Below are 15599 nucleotides of genomic sequence, written 5' to 3'. Positions count from 1 at the left end.
TCGCCCCACAGAGAAAGCCCGCAGGCAGAGAGAGAGTGACGGGTGCCTGTAGAGAGAAGCCACCAGTGTGTGTGTGAGCAGAGAGCGGAGAGGGAACGTGAGCCAGGCAGTGACAGTGTATTTCAGCTAGAAGGGCACAAGGAAGGAGACTTGGCCACTTCTACATAGAGACAAAGGGAGGTCCAGAGAAGGCAAGGAACTGGCTCTGAGCCACCCTGAAGTTATTGTCCCAACTACTGGAGCCAAACGGAGGCCTCCTCACCCTCAGATGGGGTTCTCGCGACCTCGTTGCCTGGCCATCCCCAGATGAACCTCCCCCAACTCAGGAGTGGCACTTTCCTCTTGAGCACACTGTGTGCCACCTGTCCCTCGGCATTTGCTTGCAGCTTCCCCAACCCCACACCCCAGCTCCAGGGTAGAACCGACTCTATCAAACATGCCTTTCCCCCTATTCCTGTCCTGAGGCTTTGAGCAGGGATGGGGGGGGCGCGGGGAGGGTATCACCTTGCCGGGCTCCTCATCTGGTCGTAAACATGACATGCGCAGCCCCTGGTTGGCAGATACAGCAAGTTCATGGCCAGCCTCACCTCTAACCTGACAAGCCTGGAGCAGGGAGGTGGTTATTTTCATCAGGCTGAAGCTCCACTGGAGGAGTCCCCTTTCCAAGGTCACACACAGGAACAGGTGTCAGTTTTAGATCCTGGCGGCCACAGCAATGCAGTCCTTGTAGCCATCGGCTTGTGTGTGTTCATCTGTCACTGGCACCAGGAATAAAAAGGAAGGAAAGTCAGCTAGTGACTGGAGGCTTTCCTGCTAGACTGTGGGCTCCTTGGGGTCAGGACCAAGGTCAAATTCATTTTCATGGTCCCCTAGCCATGGCAATGGAACTAGATAGATGGACTGATAGACAGCCAGTCAAATGGGTCTTTACAGGTGGAGGTGGTTAGCAGCCTTCGGCGATCTGTTGATTATCCCTTCAATCCTAAAATCATGATAGTAACTGAAAGTTGCTTAAATGATGTGTCTTCATAAAAAGTTACATTTTGTATTAATTCCAATAATCTTCACAGTAACACTACGAGGTAAATACTTGCTAGCAACCCTATGAAAAATAACACAAGGCCCTAGAAAACTCAGCCAGTTAAGTGGCAGATAAGATGAGCTACATAATTTGCCGGGCAACAAACAAACAAACAAACAAACAAACAAACCCCAACACATCTTATTTTAAAGATTATTAAGGATTTCAGATGGTGACACTGACCATTAAAGCAATCATGGAGCCCGGAGGCTTTCGGGTCACAAGGCTCTCTGACTGCAGCTGGCCCTGGGGCCATGGCTGGAATACGAACCTCTAGCTCCAGAGCCTGAGTGCTTAAGTGCAGAGCAACCACTCCTTCCTGCAAGGGGCGTAGTTTTAAAATCCACATGTGGGCTTGTTGCGATCTCTGACTTCACCTCCCAGTTCTAGCCGGAGGCACCCATTAGGCTGATGACTCTCTGCTGCCCTCTTGTGGGCAGTGTCTATATAGCCACACCTGTTTCAAGGATAGAGCCAGGACCGCCAAAGTCCTTGAACAGCACTGACTAAGCCTGTGCGACCCATCCAGGGACAGCATTCAGACTAGCCTCTTGCAGCTTCTAGAGTACTAGCCAAGCAGAGGCTGCGTGGGTGGGAGCTTCCCAAATCTTATTTCTTCTTCAAACCGAAATTAAGTGTCTTCCGGCCCACGTGGCCTTCCCAGGCTCCGAGACAGAACTAATCCGGCCCTTGGAACCTGGGAGGTGCTCAGGAAAGTCCACTCACATAGCATTTCTCTGTCGAGGCTCTATCCTTTGCCTGTCGCCTGGGCTGCCCTAAGATTACTGACGGGTCTCCCTGCTCCTATTCTCCACCCTACAGACTAGAACGAGCTACGTGAATGACCACGGTTGTCTTCGCCTGTCTGTACACATGCCCTTTGCCAAGTGATTGTGCAGCTCCTCTCACTGAGAGTCTGGGCTGGCCTCCTGACTTGTTTTGACAATAAAACATGGCAGCAGCGATGGTATGCCAGCTCTCAGCTCGCTGGTTCTCAAATGGGCTCTGAGAGGGGTCCAGAGAACAAAGACCCCCTAGTCCCCCATGGCAGCAGAAGTGTGCACTGCTGCCACCTGGCGGCCACAGTGCCCACCTTCCCTTGCGATCAGCTTCTTCCACTGCCAAGGTGCCCTATGAGGCCAGAGAAGGGGAGTGGCAACCTGGAGTGGGCAGAAAGTCTCGCTTAGCAGAATACCAACCTGCTCAGCTGGCCTTACAGGTGCCCCTGTGAATGCTAACCCCAGGTCTGTCTGTCTGTCCTCCCCCTGCCAGACCCCAGTCCAAGAGACTAACATCTCAGCCCATAGGACAGAGGAGCCCTTATCTATGGCCACTCAGACCGTGGTGCTTTCTGCAAGGGCCCCTGTTGTCAGCAGATGATGGAATCAAGCGGAAGAAGCCATGGGAAGGGAGGCAATGACCAGCATCCTCCCAACATCCTCTTTCTGAGAGAACCCTGATTCTGTCCAGGGCAGCAATGTTCCCAGTTACAAATTCTGGAGGTTGCCAGGTTACATGGATCCGGGCAACGAGATGCAGGCAGACATGGGTGGGGTTCGAAGACAACAAGATGCAGGCAGACATCGGTGGGGTTCGAAGAAAGCTGCTCTTCTCCAGAATAAAGAGGGGCAGACTCAACTGGCCTCTGCCGTTTTTCCTTTCTCTTTATTTCCTTTCTTCCTGCCTGAAAGGTGGCCAAGGTGTCTGCAGGTGGATTAACCATTTTCTTCTCTATGAGCATGAAAACCACAGGCTGTGGGTAGTGGAACAGGAAACTTGAAGGAGTCCAAATCCTTAACAATTTTCTTAAACATCTCCAGGGCTGTTCTGGGCTTTTGGGCACGTCCAGGTGGAGGCCCTCGCTAAAGTCCTTCTCTGGAACTGAGGACACCTGGGCATCCTAACAAAATGCGTGGGGTTTTTTTGCTTCTTGATAGTGAGCCCAGAGATAGTGAACCAGAGAGCATGGGATTGGGGTGTGTTTGTGAAAAGCCAGCAAAGATATTTTCTCCAGGAGACAGGAGACATCTGTTCAAAATGAACTCTCTCTTACTGTGTGACCTGGAGCAAGTCATTTGTATCCTGGCACACTGTAGGTACTTAAATGTACATTTAAGTATGTGTATATGTACAGACTACATATATGTACATAGAAATACGTTTATTTTTCTATAAATATAATGAAGAGGGTGTTGGTCCTAGTAGAGGACCCACGCCCCTACCAGCTGGGTCATATTTTTACGCCTGCATAGCTGGGGACCAGGGGAGATGGTATGTCAGAGTAAGAGGAGCACAGACCGAAACCAGACTTTCTGGGTTCAAGTTCCGGTCTCCATAACTAGTAAGTTATTTCATCTCTTTGTGTCTCAGTTTCCCCACTTGTATATGGGGATAATAATACTGCCTTGTGGACTCATCAGGAGGACTCAGCGAGTTGCCGTCTGTAAAGCCCTGGGCTGAGTCACTGGCACAGGATAAGCTCCTGTTCTCGCTCATTGAAAGTCAGCTCAGCGCCTTGCCCTTGTCCAAGGCGCTGATGCTCCTCAGGTCTCCGGGGATGACCCCATTTGCTCTTTGAACAAAGCCAGGGACTCCTTGCACCCAGTTTCCCTTCCAATTCCAAAACTCCGGTGGGGGCCTCTATAAATTTGATTGCTTAGCTAATATTTATCATCTCGGCTCTGACACTCCCCAATCTGGCATGCAGCTCATCTGAAGTGTCGGTGTGGCAATACCTTGCCTCACCTCTGACGTGAATCAGCCCTTCTCTCTCCCTCCTCCCACCGACAAGGCATTGTTACTATCAAGTGACTGGAGATTGGGGTCAGGGTTCAATGGGAGGCTGTGGTGCAAGACCGGAGATTAGCAGAAACCTGGGCATGGGCTCGGGGCGGGCAGCAGGCAGGTGCCCTGTCGTTGGGCTGACTGCAGCCACCAAGTCTGCACCAGGCCTCCTGGGGCCAGGAGCTAGGCTCGCTTCAGGCTCTCCTCTTCTGACCCTGAGTCTGTGTGTCCTAGTTTGGGACTCTGGACTAGAACTTGAAGCTATAGGGAGTGTGGTGGCTGCAGCCCCCCAACCCCCGCTCAAAAAAAAAGCCATTCTCTGCTGCAGAAACAATGGATCTGTGATCCTGGATATGTCCAGGCCATGGCTCTTGCTGGGGCCTTCTCTGGGGACAAAGATGGCCTCTCTTGCTTTCCTGTAACCTGATCCCTTACCTTGTGCCCTCCTACTCTGGCCCAGCTCAGCCCCTCCCAGGCCCGAGGCTGACAGAACCAGCAGCTGATAAGCAGGACACCAGAAGCCAGTTAGTTGCCAGCGTTTTCAGAAATCTCTGGTCACCAGCTTCTGTCTCCTCCTCCTCTGGGTCACAGCTGAGAACAGGGTCCACTTGAAGGGGGCTGACAGTGGAGGCTGTGCGGGCAGATGGGTCCTGCAGGAGGTGGGCTGCTGCCTGGCAAGGCCCGTGGAGGCTGCTGTTTCCCAGAGCCTGAATTTCCTGCCCAGGAGCTCACACGCACTCGGGCCCAAGGAGACTTGGATTTGGCCACTCAGATCCAAATTCAAACCTCAGGGACACCATCGTAAGGAGGGGACAAGGGAACGGAGACACCGTTTCGGCGACATGAAAACATAGCAGTTAGCTGGGATGCCTTTGAAATGGGCACAGGTGGGAGAGAAGTTGAGGAAATGGACCTTCATTATGTGGTTGAGATGTACCAAACATATCATAAGCAGATGCTATACAACCTTGGCAGTTAATCCTCCCCATGACCCCGTGTGGTGTCTCCCCACGTACAGGTGATAACCTGAGGCAAAGGGAGGTTAGTACCTTGCCCAAATTTTCACACTGCGAGTGACGTAACCAGGGTGCGCATCTGGGCCCCGTGGCTCCAGAGCGGTCACCTTCGAGACACAGCCCCGTGTCCGACTCTCCCGGTGGCTCTCTCTCTGCAGAAACAGGAGAGCCTCGGAGGCTTTACGTAACTCTGTCCAAGATTCCACGGCAGCGAGCGGTAGAGCTGGGATTCCAAGCCATGTCTAATCTGGCTTCAAATCCTTTGTTCTTTCTGCCAAACCGGGGCAAACCGTGAACTGCAGGCCGGCTCCAGCCCGCCGCCCGTTTTTCAAACTCAGCAGCTTTCATGCTACAACGGCAGAGTTGAGTCGTTGGGACGGAGACCTGTACAGAAAACGTTTGCCAACCCCTGCACTGAACCTGTAGGATAAACAAAAGGCGGCAACTCCTATCTCTGTCTAGCAGGGTCTGGCTGGGAAAGGTAGTCACTCACACTTTAGTATGAATTAGTCATCACTGTGATAGTTCACAGAGTCAGAAACAGAAGGGCCTTTACAGAATCACCTAATCCAACTGAGATTTAATGAGGCCTTCCAATGTGACTCAGTCCTAACATCAGAGTAGCTGGTCTCTATGGGCTCTGGGAATCCAAAACTTTTCCATGGCCTTGACTCCTGAAAGCATTGATCCATGCAGACCCACCTTCCCTGTCCTGTTTGAGACCTTGTGACAGTAATCTTCCCAGTCCCCTGCCACAAGCCCTCACTTGGCGTCCAAATCCTCAGAGCCCAACTGTCCTTTCCCTTGGCCACTTGTGAGGACTCCACTGATTCCTGCCCCACTTCATGTCTAGGGGGCACCAGACTCAATGAGGAAAGCACAGACTTTGTCTTTCAGTGGCCACATGTCTCTGCGTAGGTCACTTCTCAACTCCAACTCTCAATTCCCTCATCTGTCCAGTAGACACATTATTCTCGGTGCTTCCTAGCTTGCAGGATAATTGTCAGGAAAACATTTGATGAGGGGTGGGTTAAAATGCAAGGTCATTATAGTGCTGAGTGATGGAGAAATTCAGCCCTAGAAATGAAAAAGCAAAACTAGATAACTTACCTGGTGTCACTTGGAACCCGCTTCTCATTTAAATAAAAATATGTATCAGTCTCAGAGGTAGAATTACAGATTTAACCCTCTTCAGTCTCCTGCTCCATGGATTATAAAAAGAGTTACTTGGGTGAAAGGTGGGCCACTATGACCAGAAGCTTCTTTACTAGCTGTAGGCTGATCATAGGCAAACTTATTTGTCCTACATAATTCCTAGCATGTTACTTTCATGGCAGAAAGAACTCCACTACCAGATGCATGACACAGGAAATATCCTTTATTATTCTGTACAGTTATTTTTCCATGAAGAGAACAGCTTGTAAAAGAAATCCACGCCAGACATAGACACCTGCATGACATTGAAACCGTCCGTGACACAGAGAGGGCACCACTGACACAGTCCTTATTTACAAAGAAGTGGAGAAGCAGAGGGACCAGGGCGGGCACCCCAAGAACAAGTTCGCATGCACCAGGATTTTAGTGACTTCTCGATGGCAGCAAGAGCTCTGTTGCACATCCGCAGACCTGTGGATCCCGGGACTTACAAGGACATGACAATGTGTTTCCTTCAAAATCTAAAACAAAAGGGTTGGACTTTAGAAAACCAAATGTTTCTGGCATCCGTTGGAGAAATACTGGAGAAAGAGGAAGTCCCGAATGTCTCTGAAAAATGAAAGTTCGGGAAGCCAGAAATCTGACATTTCTCTGCTCCACAGGTTATGAGTCACCGGGTGGTTTGAGAAAGTCCTATCATAAATGATGTGCTTCCTTCACTGTAAATTTAGCACGAGGACATTGTCATGGAGACGTGAGATTTTGTTAATTAGATGAGACCTTTGGTTATCGGATACGACCCTTGCTCTTAGAGGCGAAGAACACTGAAGTTCAAAGAGATGAAGCCACTCTCCCAGGAGCCCAGCTAGTCAGCTGCAGACTCAGGTCTGTGCAACTCTAAATGCTGTTCCCACCACACCACACTCCCTCTCTGTTCTTCTCCAGTCTTCGGCTTTCAAAGGAAATAAACGAACAAATGAAACAAGCTCGGGAGGCTCCTTTACTACGAAATGACTTCTTCGGAAAGAATGCTTCGGTCTGACATTACCAGGGCTGCAAAATGGGTCATACAGCAAGAGACTGGCTCCCACCTGGCGGGAACCCCCTCTGAGAATTAAAGCAGCTTTGGGGACTTTCATTCAGCAGGAAATTTGGCAAGAGTTGGCCACTCCCTTCTCCTTTGACTCATCTGCATCTAGAATGAAGACCAAGTAACAGACGCTAACTAACTAGACGTTGAGTAGGTGTTAACGCGATGGCCTTAAACAGATAATTTACATTTTATGGAAAATAATAATTCTTTAAAAATCTGGTAAAATATCAAAAGTGCATTATACAGTACACAGGAGCACCCTTCTCCCGGGTAACTTCTGCTACCAAAAAAGGCAAAAAAAAGAAGTCAAACATTATGTATGATAAAGCGCATACTCCCTCTCCGATAAGTGTGGGTGGACAACGAACCCAGAGGTCTCCCAGCACCTCCACGACAACTTCCAAGGGCTTCCGGGTCCCCCACCTCCCCAGGGACCCTGGGCTCAGGCCAGGTTCCCTCCACCCCAGGCTCAGGAGCCAACTCCCGCCGCCAGGAAGCACCATTGCTTTGGTTTGGAGTTGGTTCAGCTAGCACCACATCTCCTGTTCGCCTATGGGACAAATGTGTGGAGGCAGAAGGGCCACGTGCAGGTGGCAGAGAGAAAACTGTCGGCTCGCTCGGAAGGGTGTCCCTGTTCCAATACACACAGGCTTTTCTGATCCTTTGCTCTCAGCCAAGTCGCCTCAGCTTTTCACATCCACTGCTCCAGTGTGATTATTTTCATCGAAAGAGAGCAGCTAAGCCATTTCCTCTCCGGCAGCCAGCTAGACGAGAATAAATGACATCCTCTCCCCTCTTCCCTTCTTCCAACACATTGTTCGTTAAGAAATAATCCTTGGCCCCTTGACTGCATTTTTGTTTATTTTTTTTAGGACAGCCCTGGGTGAGTATGGGGGAGATGAACCGTACTGGGCAAGGAATTTCAGGATATTCTGGGCTGAGAGTCAGGGGATCAGACTTGAGGGTCCGACTGGATCCCTTAGCAGCTGAGAAACCGAAGTGCTGGGCCTTAGTTTTCTCATCTGGGAAATGGGGAGACAGAAGCCAGCCCTGCAGTCCTGGCCGGCTGGATAAGAGGCGATGTGGGTGAAAATGCTTTGTAAAGATTGTAACAGCTAGGGAGGGTTCATCCTTTCTGGCCAGATCTCATCAGAGGCGGCCACCCTGCTCTCATCGCCCGGATCCCCACCTTACTGTTCCACTCTCTGGAATGCTCCCAGACCCCACCTGCCACTGGGCTGCCTCAGACTTGGAGCTGGCCTTTTTATATGGAAAGACCCCAAAGTCTTCTGATTTCCCTCTTTTCTCTAAGGAATGACGCCCAAGGACCCTGACTCAGCAGAAAACCACCTCCCTGCCACCAGCTTGCCCTCACATAACCTTCTTCCACAGATGGCATGATCGATCCATCAGTGGGGCTCAGTAACACTTAGTTTTATGCAAAGCACCTTCCGGATGTCTGTCTCTCTACACTCCCAATGTAAGTGAAGTGGCCTCTCTTTTTTCCCCAAGATTCTGCAACAGGGGCTCCCACATTCACAATAAGAACCCACAAGTCTAGATTTCCAACCAGGGCATAAGAGGCTCAAACTGTAAACAGAAACCCCAAATAGATGCCACCGACTTAATCTCACTACGAACCATTTCTTGGAATGAGCTGAAACTAACCACCATCACCACCAGAGGGCGCCACTTGCAAGTCTGTATCAGAAGTCAGCTTAGAACTTCTCTACAGCCACCAACCTGCTCCGTCAGCTCAGACTATTGTCCCCTCAACCTGAGCGACCAGGTTGTTATGTGCTTGGTTTCACCCTGTCCTCCAAAGTGCCCAGTCCTAGTCCATGAGGAGACAAAGGGAGTTTTCAGGGCCAACTTCCCATCCCGCGGGAGCCCTGGCCTGTGCTGGGTGCTGGGTGGGATTTTCAGGGGAAGGCTTTGCAGGTGTCTGTGAACAATACATAAACAGACAGGCTGTCGGCCTGCCCTCGGGCACCCGCCTGGTCCCGTGAGGACGGCAGGGACTCCATGGTGGAGAAACGCACCTGGCCTTGCTGGCTTCCTGGGAAGGTGACAGGAGCCACGGACGTGTTTCTGAGCTTTGTGCGCCTGACAGAGTGACTCCCACACGTGGCCTCTACGACCTTGTCTGGCTCTTCTGCAGAACCTGGGGGGTCCTGGACATTCTTCCCCGTGACACCCATGGCTCTGGACCATCTGACCACCAGAAGCCGGAAGAATGTTCCAGAATGTACAAATCAGACTCAGGTTAGCCAGAGTGAGAACAAACTGTGAGGGTTTCTCCTTGAGGTTCCCCAGAGCATCTCTCCACGAACTTCACGACAGGGACAGATAACCCAAGAACCCTGCTTCGGACAATGCTTCGGATCCCGGAGGGCTGACTAGGGGGAGGGAGTGGGGGTGAGGAGGGTGGCAGAGCTAGGTACCCCCCGAAATCTCAGCCTATCTTGCTGTTAGTGTTTGGCTTTATGGTGGCAGACCATGTCCGACTGGGCGGACCGAGGGTTTCTTCTGTGGCCCAAAGTACAAGCAGACGTGGGGGAATTCTGCCCACGTCAGGCACTCAGCTTGGACTCCCCGACTGGGTGAAACATCCCCCAAAACAAAAGAGGTTCAACAGAAATCATTTTTCCTGTTCCTGCCTCTCCTCTTCTCCCTCGGGGCGTATCGACCCACGCTCCCAGCCCCCAGGCCTAATGAACAGAAGGTAAAGGAGAACCAGGTCCTGAAATCACTCGTGGTGGGGACGACGGGGAGAGGGTTAAAAAGAGCCTCTGCCAGGCGAGGAATCCCGGGCCACGTCCGGAGGGCAGGTCAGACGCCTTCGACCTGGACGTTGATGTGGCGGGCTCCTCCTCGGGGCCGGTTCAGATGGCCAGCCAGTGCTGCAGCTGCAGGAGAAGACACCAGGCCTCAGTGCCGGGCCAGGCGGGGACTGGGCAGGAGGGTGGCAGGGGGCACAGCAGAGGCAGAACCGCTCCCCTACCCCTCGCCTCTGAAGACCGCAGAGAACATGTGCGTGCGGATTCCCTAATTGTCACTGGGGCCCAGAAAGAGCAAAGGAGCCTTCCCAAAGACACACAGCAAGTCTGAAGCGGGGGATTCACCGGGACCCTCCCCCGACACCCACCCTGAACTTCTTCTAAGTGGGGAAGAGCTAGGACTCAGGTCACCATGTCACTGATGCACTTCCTTCAAGGTAAGAACTCCTCGGTCTGTTTTGGTGACACTCCATGGTGACAACTCAAAGTGGGAGGATATTGCTTAGCAAAGTTTGGGCGTTTGGCGCTTCAGGACCAAGGAGCGAGGGACGGGCCCCTCCCCCAGTCCTGGCGCCGCCCCCTCCTCAGTGCACTACGGCCTCCTGCTGCCCTGGGTTCTCTCCTGCCTCGGGACCAGGCACAGCAGGCAGCAGCCAGGACCTCCGCACGCCCCGCCCCACACGGTCTGGGCTGCACCCACCTGGAACTGCCTGACATCCCTCTGGGCCACCAGGTGATGCTCATTCTCAGGCGTGACGCCATAGGCCAGTCTCTGTGAGAAGACAGAAATGGCAGTGGCCTCAGCTAGGCCCAGGGGCACCCTGCCTGTGGCCCAGCAGGCACCCCCGAGGAGGGCCACCTGCTGTTTGGCCCTGAAGTCTCACGTGGACAGCATCTGAGGTGCGTACGAGACACTCTCCACGCCGGTCAGTTCACCTGGAGTCATTCACCCAGCAAATGTTTATGGAGCCAACAGCTACACGGTCAGACCCTGGGGATCCAGCATCGAGGAGACTCACACACCTTCTGCTTTGGGGGAACTTAGTGTACAGAAGGGATGAGCATTGAATAAACACACACACGGGCAATTCTAACACCATGACGGGAGTCAGCACTGCAGCGAGAAGCTCGGAGCACAGCGAGAGGACAGCGGCTGGGGCAGGGCAGGACTCGGGGCCACGCCTGGGACCTATGTCTGCCGCCTGGAATCCATGACTGCCGCCAGGCGGCGGGAAGCCCTCCCCGCTCCCAGCGTGTGAAGAATAAGGGGCTGGAAGCAGGTCCCAGTTTCCGAGTCCAGGATGAGCTCACAGAACACAGACCCTCCAGGTGCCCTGGAGGACCCCAGACTGTGAGATTTCACGGATGGGGCGGGGGGCGGACGCAGCCCTGCCTGGGGCCCTGCGCCCTCGGCTCCGGTGCAGCTCACTCCCTCGCGTCCTCATCTGTTCGCCTGCCCCTCGTGAGAACGCGGGCCCCGGGAAGCTGTCTGCCCACCGCCCGGACCACGCAGACTCTCGGTGACGACCTGCGGTGCCGGCGCACGCGGCCACCAAGGGAGGAAGCCTTCGTCTCGCAAAGCGGGAGCGTGAAGGGAGGACCGCCCCGCCGTTCATAAACGATGGTCGTTTCCACAATCCAAGAGTAAAGGGCACCACTTCCCAGACACTACGCGACATGCGCAGGATGTAACTGGCTTAGGCTGATCGGGTTCAGGTTCAGGAATGGGGCAGGTGACAGCAGACACGGGGCACGGTGAGCTCGGGTAGGGAGGGCGGGGACACCTGGGGACACCAGGGACCTTAGAGGGGGCCACGGGGATGGGCCCATTTAAGGTCATCTGTCTCACTCATCCTTAGAGGACTAGGCGGCCGAGCGTCACCTTCTCACGTAAGTAACAGTAGGAACAGCAGCGGGAGCACGTGGTACACATGACGTGGAATGTAACGGTGAGTCTGTGTGACGAACGCCTCCCATGCGTTTGTGCGTCTGACACCCTGCCAAACACTCTTCAAGGTCTGTATGATCATCCCCAGTTTACAAATGTGGAAACAGGTTCAGGGGTTACACAAGTTGGCCAACCTGGTGGGCCTGTCTGACCCTAGCGTCCACGTCTAGCGGGAGTGACTCAGATGCCCACTCCCATGCCGCCCCCCCTGCCCCCCGCTTCACCCCACAAGGCCAGCCCAGAGCTCACCTCCCGCAGGGAACCTGGAGTGCTGAGGAACTTGTAGACCACGTAGGCGGGTACCAGGGTCATAGAGGAAGGATGCCACCCCATCAGTTGGCCCAGCAGCCGGAAGATGTAGTCATCATAGGTGAGTGGCTTGAAGTTGATGATGTCACCACCACCACGAACTGGGGGGGCCGGGGGGGGGGGGGTGGCAGGAAGACAGGGAAGAGAGACAGGGAGAGAGAGGGAGAGGGAAGCGGGTGGGAGGGAGGGAGAGAAGCGGAGAAAGATCAGAGAGAAGTGAGGAGCAGGGCGGCAGATGGATCACGGGAGCCGCGGCGGCAAGGAAGGAGGGAAGAGAGAAAGCAGAGAGAGAAAAGGGGAGAGAATTCAAGAAGCAAATGATAACGCAAAAGAGACAAAGGCAAGGGAAACCGGAAAAGAAAAACAGAAAGGTGACCTTGGAGCTGGGCCGAGCGGTGGCACGCAGCCCCCAGGGACCTTCCGCCCCGCTGAGGTAGAACCCGCCACGGGGTCAACAGGCCTGAGCTTCCCGAGTGTCCCGATCGCACGACCAGGACTCTGCCTCCCAGAGCCTCCTCCCCAAGATGCGAATATGTCCACCCCACGCCCGGCCGGATCCAGCCGCCTCGCCCCGGGAGACCCCGGCCCCGCACCACACACCAGGAGGAAGGCGGGGCTGACAAACTTCCAGCACAGTCTCCAGTACAGGCCTGGCTTGAACCCCATCATCTGCTGGATGTCGTTGCTGAACCTGTCCACACCTGCGAACACACGGGCAGGCCTGTCCCCGCGGCCACCGCGGAGCCCCAGGCTGTCCCCTGCTGCCCCCCCACGAGAGCCCAGGCAGAGAGCAGGGCAGCGAGGCCAGACAGTGACACCGGGCACTTGGACAACCTGGGACGGGCCCCTGGCTGGTCCAGAACAAGGGAGATGACACACTCAGGGATAGTGTGCCACCCGATTCATTTTTCAGAGGGAGGCCGCTCGGGGAGGGGGGGGACTTGCCCCTGGTTACACTGCCAGGTCGGCCTGACCCCTGGGGTTTCATTCTTAATCACTCTCTTAAACAATGGCGACTGCGTACACAGCGCTTTCCCCCTGGCTGCAGCCTCACAGAACAGCCCCACCGCTCACTGCGGTCTCTTTCTGGATGGTAGGAAAAGTGGAAACAGGACTAACGCTTGGATGTGACACATACTGACAAAAAAAAAAAAAAAAAAATGACAGCACATTTGTCACTTAGTAACATGTTCTCCTGTTCAGCTCCGGAGTAAGGGTGCCAGACGCAGATAAAGCGCAGGGCACCGGTTACATTAGAACTTCAGATAGACAAAGAGAAAAATGTTAGTTTCAGTACGTCCCAGGCAACACTTGGGACTTACGCTAAAACTACACATTGTTGACCTGAAATTCAACTGCAGCTGGAGTCTTGCGTTCTATTTGCTAAATCTGGCTCCAGGATGAATGGCATGGCCGCAGCTTCCTCTGAGTTCCTCTTTACTAGCTGACAAGGCGGCCCAGAGGCCGATGACGCCCATTAAAGGGAGTCATGCGACGATGAGCTGAGGGTGGCAGAGCCGTGGTCCAGCCCTGGGACAGGCCAGTGGCTGCCCCGGAAATGGAAGCCCCTTCGCTCTGCAGGTGGAAAGGCTCCAGGAGCACAGGGGGCCAAGGCTCTCGAGCGTGCCTGGGGCCCTTTTCAGCACGTACCGTAAAACCAGGAGACGCCGATGGCTTCCATGAGCACAGCAAACAGAATAGAGGTCCCAGCCGCGAACGTGTCCAGCAGAGTCAGCACATAGATTCCACCCTGCAGTGTGGACGGAGAAAGCCTGAGGCCATGTCAGCCGGAAACCGCCACTGGCTGTTACATTCGCCGCAATGCACCTGTCCATCCCTGTCCTCCTCGCTCAGGACCCGGGGTGAGGACCCGGTGACGGGCTTGCGCGGCCGCTGTATTGACGTCAGCAGTTAACGGGGTTGCCTGGAGAACCCCAGGCTCGGAGGCAGGAGGTGACGGTGGGGTGGAACCCTGCGGAATCAGCCGCAGGGCCAAGGACACAGGTCCTGCCACGGTTCCCCGAGCTCACTCCGGCACCAAGGCTGGAAGCGTCTGACTGGACTGGAAAGCGACCCACAAGTTCCAGGTGACCCGGATCCCAGCCCCTCCTCACCTTGGTTATGCAAAACAGGGCCAGCAGGAAGGTTCCGAAGGTGACGCCAAACGTGAAGAGTTTCCGGTGTCGTTTCAGGACCTGGAAGTCATCGGCCAGGCCCGTGATGACCGCCTCCATGCCTCCCATCTGGAGGGGACCAGGCAGGAATGAGGGGCGCCCGCACCTCGGTCTCAGGACTGCGGCTCACGCACCCGGGCGGCCACCCCCGCTCTCTCGAGAAATCTCACCCCGCTTCTGATCTGTTCTCCAGCAAACTCAGAAACCACGGGGCAGGGGGTGGGGTGAACGTGGAACTCTGTCTTCCCCTAATCAACAGGCGCTTGTCTCTGGTGCCACTCGCTCGGCAGGGGCGAGAGGCCGAAACTCTCATGTGACATGTTGGCAAGTAGATAAGGATCTCCTGCAAACAGCTTCTAGCGGTGGGAACCCAGGCAGCGGCTTCTGACAAGGACTGTGGCTGCCCTTCTCACGCTCGAGCAAAGTGGTCACCTCAAACTCCACTCTCAGAGTGTGAAAGGGCCTCTGAGCCCACAGCTATGGGCCCATTTATTCTTTATGGCCCCCTATGAGGACCAATCATGTTTTAAGTTGAGCGACGCCCGTGGGCTGGGGCGCTGGACCGGCGGCCTGCACGCCGCCCCTCGAAGCCTTGTGCAAGTCACTGCCGCCCTGGGCAGGCGCTGCTCACCAAAGTCAGTATTCTTCCCTAAGGGCCGAGAAGCGGGGTCAGAATCCCTCTCAACACACTGCTCCTGGCAGATCTACCAGCTGGGAAGAAAAGGCCGCAGAGGAAAGCCGCCCGCCAGCCCCACTCCGAGGCTTCTCGCCAGCTGCCAGGCGGGGTGCCCTAAAGGCGGACGTGGGCGTAAAGAGAGGCCAGCAGATCTGACCTCACGTGTGTGTAAAATGAAACATTCTGAGACACGAATGAGGCTCAGCGTGTTTCTGGGGGCGCCCGGCGACGAGACACGTGGGAAGAGAGCTCGGGGGGAGGACGGGAGGTCCGCGCGCCCTCTCTGGATTCACGTGCCCCCCCTGCAAGGGGCGAGTATCGGGCCGCCTCATCTGAGGTCCCTCTCGTGTGCATTTCCGTGATGCCACTGGGTGGCTCTTGGTTCTTGGCTGTGACCCAAGTCTTGCCTTTCTGAGTGAGGACTCATTGGGACCTTCTGGAACAGCTACTGATCAGGGTTCGAGTGGTAGGAGCTTTAGGTTGAGTAGTGTGTGTATATGTGGTAGGGGGAGGTCAGACCCAGAGGCGTGTGTGTGTGCGTGCATGTGGGTGTGCGTTCACATGTGTACGTGTGTGCATGTGT

At 54.5% G+C, this 15599-nt stretch overlaps 1 protein-coding gene across 1 annotated transcript in view; it reads right to left on the bottom strand.

The window, feature by feature from the left end:
* Nucleotides 1-6062: 6062 nt before the first annotated feature.
* SLC6A2 (solute carrier family 6 member 2) overlaps nucleotides 6063-15599 on the bottom strand; it is a 43655-nt gene continuing 34118 nt past the window's right edge. The window contains 7 exon segments of the mRNA XM_039881089.1: nucleotides 6063-10038; nucleotides 10610-10681; nucleotides 12107-12252; nucleotides 12255-12267; nucleotides 12767-12867; nucleotides 13817-13916; nucleotides 14281-14465. Coding sequence (XP_039737023.1) covers nucleotides 10015-10038; nucleotides 10610-10681; nucleotides 12107-12252; nucleotides 12255-12267; nucleotides 12767-12867; nucleotides 13817-13916; nucleotides 14281-14465 — 641 coding nt within the window. The 3' untranslated portion in view covers nucleotides 6063-10014.

The sequence above is a fragment of the Pteropus medius genome, unplaced genomic scaffold (assembly GCF_902729225.1).
Source record: "Pteropus medius unplaced genomic scaffold, Ma_sr-lr_union100, whole genome shotgun sequence".
NCBI lineage: Eukaryota > Metazoa > Chordata > Mammalia > Chiroptera > Pteropodidae > Pteropus > Pteropus medius.
Note: the sequence above shows the minus strand (reverse complement) of the source record. Positions and strands in the feature narration are given on the sequence as shown.